Below are 9358 nucleotides of genomic sequence, written 5' to 3'. Positions count from 1 at the left end.
GCTTTGAACTGTCTGAGGTCTTACTGGAGGTCAGTAAGAACTTCAGACTGCCCCCTTTGGAGGCAGAGATAGTTTTCAAGCCTTTCTCCCTTTCTTATGGAGGGGGGAGGGATGAGCCATTCTGAGAGACTCACCCATTTTTCTTTCAATTCCTGTAAGTGCTTGACAAGCCCTCCTTGGCATATCACGACTTGAAGGACCAACAACACTGGTCCCTCACATCCAATCCTGGACTGTTCAACTGGCCAAGAAGCACATTCACCCTAATCATACCCCATGGGTCATTGGCAAAGTTCTAAAAAGAAAGCATATCCAATGTAAGGAGCAATTTCAAAGCCCAATTTGGACCTCCCTTCACAGGCACGACCTAGATGGGGCCGCTGCAAAAGTAACAGAGAGAAAGTTTTCAGGCCTCACTTCCTTTCATATGAAGATATTGGGCCAGCCTGAGGGACTCACTCACTTTCTGGTGGATTATCCATCTTTGAGTTCCTGTACTTACTTGACTGGCCCACTTTTTAAAGGTTTCATCAAGCATAATGGATGATGGGTTGGTCCTTTATATAATAAATGGAGGATACTGGTTTCAGGAATGTCCACCTCTGGTAGTCAAATCCGGTGTGATTAAAAGAAGAGATGCATTCCATTCTTCAGAAGGGTGGGGTAGAAAAGGTGTTAAAAGGCTGGTCTTTGACCTTCTACTCCTGGATTGTCCTGGTATAAAATTTTAGAAAATTTCAGCTGATTATTGACCTTTCTGCCTTAAACAGGTTTCTTAAGGAGGAATCCTTCAAGAGGGAGACTACCACCTCAGTCATGAATGCTTTAGGGCCTGTTGAGTGGGCCTCCATGATATGACATACCCTCACATCCCAATTTTTCCTCCTCGCAAGAAGTACCTCAAGTTTTGTCAGTTTTTAAATTTCATCATGAGGTCTATAGCAGTATCACGTTATATTTGGAATCCTGTTTTAACAAGGGCATTATGCAGAAAAAAATGCTGTCTTACTATTTTAAGTATTATGTATGTAAGATAAATTTTATTTTCATGGCACATCATGTATGTACTAAATTATTATTCCTGTAAAAAATAATTCCAAGGAATGTATTGAATCTGTTTGTTAAAGATTACTTTTTTCCATCTGCATCATGTTTTTACTTTATTTCAGAGTCTATCCCTCCTTAAATCTGGTCCTTAATGTCAGCAAGGATCTGCATGAGGTGGGCATTGTCCTTCCAGGCCTTCGTTTTGATGACATTGACCACACAGGTATATTCTCCTGTCATGGGAGAGAAAAATGCATAGTTGGATCAAGGCTTGAATTCAGGTCCTCCTTTAGTTACATGCTTTATCCACCAGAAATATCTGGGGTCAGTGCCCCTGATCCATTCTTGCAACATATTTCCCGCTTTGAGAGACACGTTCCTGAGTTTCTCTTAATCCACCTGACAAGACAAGCTCACATTGAGCATTAAGTGTCACATAGGAGAAAAATGCAAAGATACACCAGGGCTCAAACCCAGGTTCTTCATAACTCTGGATAGGTGCGCTACCATAAGAGCTATCCAGCTCATTGCACCCAATCAGTTCATTCAACACTATTCAACAGTTTGCGATATGATCTGTGTGTTTCATACAATGTCCATCCATCAACATTTGCTTGTTATGATTCTGAATTCCATATTTCTAATCAGATTTTTATTTAAACATGGAATATGGATTTATATCATCAGAATTTCTGGTGACCTAGTGGTTAGGGTGTCCACTTCGGATGCGGGAGGTTGTGGGTTTGAATCCTGGCTGAGTCATACCAAAGACTTATAAAAATGGTACTTACAGTTGCTTTGCTAGGCACTCTGCATTACAAGGTTAGTGTTAGGACTATTCAGCCTGGTGTCAGGATAATGTGAATGAGTGGGACATCATGCTACATGTCTATGGCATGATGCTGCAGTGCTGGACATCACTATAAACTGCCACACTGCAGGTATATTTTAGTGATATGACTTAATTTTTTTTTTAAAGCTACGTTAAAAATCCAGATCGCACACTCAGAATTTCAGAAAAGTATGACAATAAGTGAGATCACACATATTAACGAGTTGATCTTGCATCAGATTGCCTAACCTTGTTGCTACTTTGGAGGCTATATTTCTGATCCTGTTTAGATGAGACTTGGAATATTTATAAGAGAGAGATCATGTCATAACGAGTTTGTTAATGAGGTTGTTACACTTATACTATTGCGGTGATCATGCACATGATGGGCTGTGCTTGTTGCACTCCTGAGGCCATACTTCTAATTTGATTTGGATCAAAATTGGAGTACACCTCTCCCTCAATAACTCGTGCACATTGGGGTACACAAACATGGACCACACTATAAGCAAAGTGCGAGTTACCGAGGGACCTCCAGAAATTGAAACAAATTCTTTTTGACATTGAGAAAACTGGCGGGGGGGGGGGGGCACAGCATTAGGGAAATGAGCTGTTTATTGACTGAATCCTCGTTTTACAATCACGTCGATAATAATTTTTATTAATGTGTTTTTTTCTAATTAAGTTGTTCGTTTTTCTGTTTAAATAACATTTATTTTCAAAATGTCCAACATATGAAAAATCATTTCAACTGGCTTCAGCATCCATCACTTGTACAAGAAAAAATCTGTGTATTACGTCACTGCTTTTTATTTTCTTGATCAGTCTGGTTCCCATAGTGGTGTTTGCTATTATCTTGCCAAATCGGGAATCCACAGAGCAGGGAACTAGATTAACTGTTGATACACCACCAAACAAGATTCCTTTTTTTTCAAAAACATGCGACATTTATTTCGTGAAATAATCGTCTATGTTGAAACTCAATTTTTTTATTGGTCAGTTAGTACAATATTGATGTCTTGATTTCATTGGAATTATAATGAAACTTCTTATCATCCTTTGGGATATCTCTAAGTGCCAGTTCAAGAATTCTCTGAAACTCGCTTGCCCACAATGGTCCGTATCTGTGAAATTAAGCTCTTTATTTTACGAAGTATTTATTTCACTTGGCTGCCTTGTTATCTTTGATCACAGTTATGAAAGAGTCAGTTAATTTAAGGTAGTTTATGTTACATACACAATAACATTTATAAGTGTTCGATTTATCAAATGAAGTGAGATCACCCGACATTTGACCGGGGCCGCTAGATTTTAAGTTTGTAGGATTTTCATGCCTTTTGACTTTCTTTTTATTCCACCTCCTTTATTTGATTCAAAAGACATAATTTACGTGATAATACAAAGGAGGCCAGCTTTTAATTCAGTGCAACAATACAACAAATGCTTCCAGAAGTCATTTATCAAAACATGGTCAGCACTTAATTAGGCTCTCAGAAAAACACTTGCGGGCATAGCACTTACGGTATATTGATGCATTTTATGTTTAAGTACAAGAGGACACATTGCATTTATGATGATTACACTTGAAAGGAACTGAAAGATAGAACTAGAACACAAATTTCAATTGATAACAAAATTATTTATTTTGTATTTATTTATTAAAGTACTGCCTCCACTCGGTGTGAGTAACATTTTCATTGATCGAAATTTCCTTACATATCGTTAAGTGTGGTGTACTAGAAATGTCATTTGGAAAGAAAATGTAAAAAATTGTATGACCTATTTCTTAAAATGATATTTCATAGTGTTGATTAAAATTTCCTGGTCCTATCTGCCATTTTTGATGATAAAACGAGTGATACATCAAAGTTTTCGTTACCAATTTTAATTGTGATTTTCTTCAAGTTCAAGAAATAGGGATAAATTTTTGAGGTATTTTCTGGTTTAAAAAATGCGATCCACTCCTGACCCCATGTTATAAACAGGTTTGTGAGTTATCAGGGTGTGAGTTATCGAGGGAGTGTTGTATATACTTATGTCTTCAAAATCTTGGACAAGTTCAGTAATGACCAAGATCCATGCATATTAATAAGGTTATCTTGTATCTGATTGGCTGACCTTTTTATTACTTTGGAGGCCTTTCCACCACTGAATTCTGTCAAAGTAGATATCGGCACATTTGATTTTGTTTCAGTGTGCCTTGTTCAAATTGGTCAGTTTTAGTGGTTGCATATAGGAGAAATTGTCAGGTTGCCCATCATCCTGGTAAAATGGGCAGAATATCATCTGCTAGTGACCTTAAAAGTTGCTGGTGGGACTCCTATTTTTACCAGAATAGGAGTCCTGGACACCAAGTTTTAAAACCCTATGGAGACTTCTGCTTGGAATACATGCTTAATACCATCAAGATCTTGGACAAATCATTAACTAGTAAGATGTGTGTATATTAATTAAGTGTACCTCATGTACTTGTTGTCTTCCACGGATATTAATAATGTTACATCTGTTTGCCAGAGGTTGTTTCCACTCTGGAAATAATATTGCTGATTCAGTTTTATCATATTTGGAATATGGATCTCGGATCTTTAAGATCCTGGATCAGTTTAATAAAAAGGATGATTGACGTATATCAGAAGTTAAATCGGCTGAGCTTGTGATCACTCAGGAAGCCATATTTTTGATCTGATTTTAATATGATAAAGATCTCACATTAGTTTGATAACAATCACAATCCGTGCATATTAATGATGTGATCTTGCATGGTTTTGGCTGTTCTTGTGACAGTTTATTTACTACTATTGGTATAATCAGGGTCTGTACAGTTTGTGCGATAGTTTAAATATGTTGTGTACTTATAACACTGTATAAGCATTCTTAGTGAAATGGTGTACTGATATGCAAGTCAAGTGACCAGTGTCAGGCCTGATTTGGTTTCTTGTTAAATATAACATCTAATTTTAAGTATCAAGGAAACTACAATAATCTAATTCTATTATCAAGTAAAATTATGAATAAATTATTAAACAAACTGTAAAATGTCAAAATTTCCCATGAATGGCTTGATAAAATGTTTTAACAAAGTTTCACAAAGATGATTTTTAGACAAAGACAGAATTATAACTGAGACTACAGAAAAGAATTTTACTTCCTGTGGTCTACACACTACACCAGTATCCTAAATTGGTATATTGTTTTTATTTCACAATATTGCAATCTACTGTATTAAATGGCTATATTTCTATCTCCAGACTTAAAAGTTCACCTGGCCACATTGGGTTGAGATTTAGTTTGACATGGAAAAAAAGTACATTTAAGTTTTATTTATGGTTTAGAAAGAGAAAAAAATTTCCAGTAGCAGTTTATATTTTAAGTCATACATTTTGCACCAATAAAAGGAAACAGCTGTTCCCTATCTAGCATAATGTGAAATATACATATTTTTATACCACAGCAGCAGCTACAAGCATTACTGCTTCTTTGATTATTATTATTATTATAATTATTATTATTTCAATATATTGTATCAATAACAATACCAAAATGTATAAATTCTCCCATATGGTCTGTAACTTTTTCCAGTTATGTCAAGAGGGATAATTTACCTCCCTTTTTTTGAGACTAGAATGGACTCTACACTCAAGAGCTTCATTTTATTCTTTCTTCACCAGAAAGTAGGCTGCATTTTGTTGCTAATAGTCATGTTAGTTCTAGCTCTGAATAAAGCAGTACTAATTCCATTTCTCCTGTGTTATGTTTTATCTAATTATTTTCAGGCCAACCAGATATTATGAAAATGTTGGACATGCTAAACCGAGTAGAAACAGCAGCTCTTTTTCACGATGTTCCATTTCTTGACTACAAAAGTCTACGGAAGCAGAACATTTCCAGTCATGTCAAGGCCGCTCAGATGGAAATAAGAAGTGACTTTTACGAAATTACTACACCAAAATCACCACTTCAGGTTCAAATTCGGCTAAGCCAGATAGGGGAGACCACTTTTACTACCCATACTGAGATGTATTGTGCAGGCAGAGCCAAAGAGTCGATTTTAATCAAGAATATGCATGCACTTGTTAATACTATGAGTAATGAACCAATGCCAATACCTGATTGGTGGAGAAACAGGTTTGACAAATATGCATTAGATAAAGACAAGACACCATTATTAATAAAACATGAGTCCATGCCTCCTAATTCACATCAGATCTCTTTCCAAGTACCTCTTAGTGACACTGATGTGACTGAACGTACGAGGTGTGCTTCATATGTGAAATATTTCCTCAACAATGCAAGCATTGCTTCTAAGAAGTCATTTTTTAAGAACTTGAAAACAACATTTCATGAATTTCATTTAAAGAGACTCTCTATGTTATATTTTGGTCCAAGTTTTTGGGGAGATTCTATTACCTCCTATGCTTGGGAAGAAGATAATCCCCTTATTCTTCATTGTTCTGTCAAGAAAGATGAAATGTTTATATGGTATGGAAGGATTGAATTTTACAAGGAAGTATTTGGTTTATATCCCCAGACAACAGGGTCTGCTGACCAGCATGTATAGATATCCTTCTGAAACAGTGTTTCAGATATAAAACAAACAGTGTAGAACTCAATTTTCAGTTACTGTATTTACAGTTGTACAATGTATGTCCAACTGTAAACTGCTGCACACTCAATTCTGCTAATCATTATCCAGGGATCACTGGTGTAGTACTCAATGCTAGCACTGGTCAACAGTCTTGATGTTTCCTTGGGTAAGGCACTGAGCTCCCATTTGTTCACTATGATATTGCCAATACTGTGTTAAACGTGCCATTAAAAGCCAGCTGCCAGCCTGGGTCTGCTGCTTTGTGTGTCCTAGGTCAAGACACTTTAATCCAATTGCCTTAGCACTAAATAACCTACTTGTGCTGCTGTGCCATAAAGCATAAGACCAAACCAAATCCAAACAACCATCCAAAAATATAATGAACTGTGTAGACCTTTATCTGTGTTGCACTGTGCAATGGTAGATGTGGACCTATGCGTTTCATTGTCGGGGTAATGTTAAACAATAAGTATGGTAAGTGCCAGTTACTAAATCATACAATCATAATTTATAATTGACTCAATGCAGTATATAATTTTTATTTATTAGATCAAAAAGATGAACATGTTTTACAACTATGACTAATACAAATAGTTATCGAATTTAGAGAAGTCGGGAATTCCGTGTAACTGCTAGTGCATGTCCTCTAGATATATGGTGAGGAACACTAAGGGAAGAAGAAATGAGATGATTTCTCCTATCAGGATAGATACTGTGTTGACTGTATTTCAATGCATTATCTAATTTTACCTTGCGTCAATTTAGACAGTAACTGGATACGTTATTAATTTAGGCCGTAATTGAACTGACATTTGCTGGATACTGCATCAGTTTAGGCAGTGACTGGATATTTATAATGCCTATCCTATGATACTGCATCAATTTAGGCTGTGACTGGATATTTATAATGCCTATCCTAGGATACTGCATCAATTTAGGCAGTGACTGGATATTTATAATGCCTATCCTATGATACTGCATTAATTTAGGCAGTGACTGGATACTTTATTAATTTAAGCCATAATTGAACTGACATTTGCTGGATACTGCATCAATTTAGGCAGTGACTGGATATTTATAATGCCTATCCTAACAAAGTTTTTCACTCATACCTAATAATGTTTTATGACATAGCTTAACTGACATGTATACACAGAATGAATCTTGTCAATTCTAAATTATACTTTTGATATATAGTGTCAGAAATCAACAGTAACGGAATGAAAAAAATTTTCAAACTCATATCCCGCTCGAAAATTTCGAATTGTTTAGCGAGCATGCTCATTTCCATCAGTTTCCGTTACACAACAATTCATTGGGCAAGTACAAAATTTTGACCAATAAGAAAGCTCTTTACAGCAATCATCTGCTAACTAATAAATGGAACAAATACTTGTTAGAAAGTTTGTTGTGGAATGGGACCGGATAGAGCATTTAAAAAAAAAAGTTTTGGAGACAATATTAAAAATGGGTCCATTTTGAGGAAATTCAGATTCAGGTCAGGAGAAAAGCAAAATTCTGTTTTGAAATGATAAACAAAATTTTTTTTGAGGGCAGTTAATTAAATCCAGTTGAAGTTAAACAAAAGTACAACAACAACAATTTGAAAAAGAAAAAATAAAACAAGGAAAGATGTGGAAAGAAGTTATTGTACCCAAAATGAACAATAAAATTACAGCTTTCAGAAACAGAAAATATAAATTTGCTAAAAATCATTCAAATTGCACAAGAAACAAAAAACATTTATTATATCTTTTTGATACTTTTTATTGAAATGTCAGTCATATTACAATCACAAAATATCACTATTTTTTCAGAATTTTTGACAAACTCTCTGAAATTTCATTCAAAATTCTCACTGATATTTTCAGAAAGGTTGGCAGAGTTTGTGAAATTTCAATCACAAAATTTCAAAGATATCTTCAGAAATTTTGTTAAAACCTAAAATACCATAACTTTAGTGCAAAGAAAAAGACATTTGAGTGAATGTCAAAAAAATTCAGTGATTTTGCTGAAATTTCAGTCACATTTTGACTAGGGTATGAGTTTTATAGAGCATATTTTAATAGGAAGAAAGAAAGAAAAAAATTCAGAGTAAACACCAGATCAAGTCCAAAATCACCTTGCACCAAATTTTCAAAGTTCAATGATTCATCTGTGCTTGTACTACCAGATATTAATATTCTGATCAAGTTTACGTTTTCTCTACTTTTTTGGTCATGTCTTTGCCTGTTTTTAAACATCAGGAAATAAATTAAAGAAAACTGACATGCATGTTTTATTTAAAATTATATATGAGAACATATTCATCATTCCACATCAGCTACACTGACATACACATTTTTGTATGGGTGATAAAGTATCTGGGCACTGCCTAAATTGATAAAGTAAATGTCAGTTCATGTATGGCCTAAATTGATAAAGTATCTTGATCGTTGCCTAAATTGATGCAGTATCCAGTAAATGTCAGTTCATGTATGGCCCAAACTGATACAGTATGCAGTCACTGCCTAAATTGATGCAGTATCCAGTAAATGTCAGTAGACTTGCTGCCTAAATTGATGCAGTATCCAGTAAATGTCAGTAGACGTGCTGCCCAAACTGATACAGTATGCAGTCACTGCCTAAATTGATGCAGTATCCAGTAAATGTCAGTAGACTTGCTGCCCAAACTGATACAGTATGCAGTCACTGCTTAAAGTGTGGAAAATGCAAATTCTGATTTCAAGCTCTTGCATCTTTCTGCTATTTTTTCTTTTGATATTCAGCAATTAATTTGTAGAATACAAAAAGGATAATTGGGAAAGGTAACATTGCTTTGGCATTAGATTGTTTTCCATGAGATAATGTAAATTTTCATACTGCAGCCTTATAATGGACAATGGACTGGGCAT

The 9358-nt window shown here is 35.3% G+C and overlaps 1 protein-coding gene across 1 annotated transcript; it reads left to right on the top strand.

Moving 5' to 3' along the window:
* The first annotated feature begins 380 nt into the window (after window positions 1-380).
* LOC149770792 (uncharacterized) lies at window positions 381-8848 on the top strand. The gene is made up of 2 exons (XM_089949115.1): window positions 381-1270; window positions 5653-8848. Exons 1-2 carry the CDS (start codon window positions 1150-1152, stop codon window positions 6435-6437), a joined length of 906 nt encoding a protein of 301 aa, XP_089805241.1. The 5' UTR covers window positions 381-1149; the 3' UTR covers window positions 6438-8848.
* The last annotated feature ends 510 nt before the right edge of the window (window positions 8849-9358 follow it).

Source organism: Sinohyriopsis cumingii, unplaced genomic scaffold, assembly GCF_028554795.1.
Source record: "Sinohyriopsis cumingii isolate HCF-2022 unplaced genomic scaffold, ASM2855479v2 utg002349l, whole genome shotgun sequence".
NCBI lineage: Eukaryota > Metazoa > Mollusca > Bivalvia > Unionida > Unionidae > Sinohyriopsis > Sinohyriopsis cumingii.
This window is presented reverse-complemented; position numbering and strand designations above follow the sequence as displayed.

Bases quoted from the DNA above. Each gene is read 5' to 3' on its own strand.
- LOC149770792 (XM_089949115.1), top strand. From the start codon at position 1,150: ATGTTTTTACTTTATTTCAGAGTCTATCCCTCCTTAAATCTGGTCCTT. The intron at 1,271-5,652 runs GTATATTCTCCT...AATTATTTTCAG, and splicing joins TGATGACATTGACCACACAG to GCCAACCAGATATTATGAAA.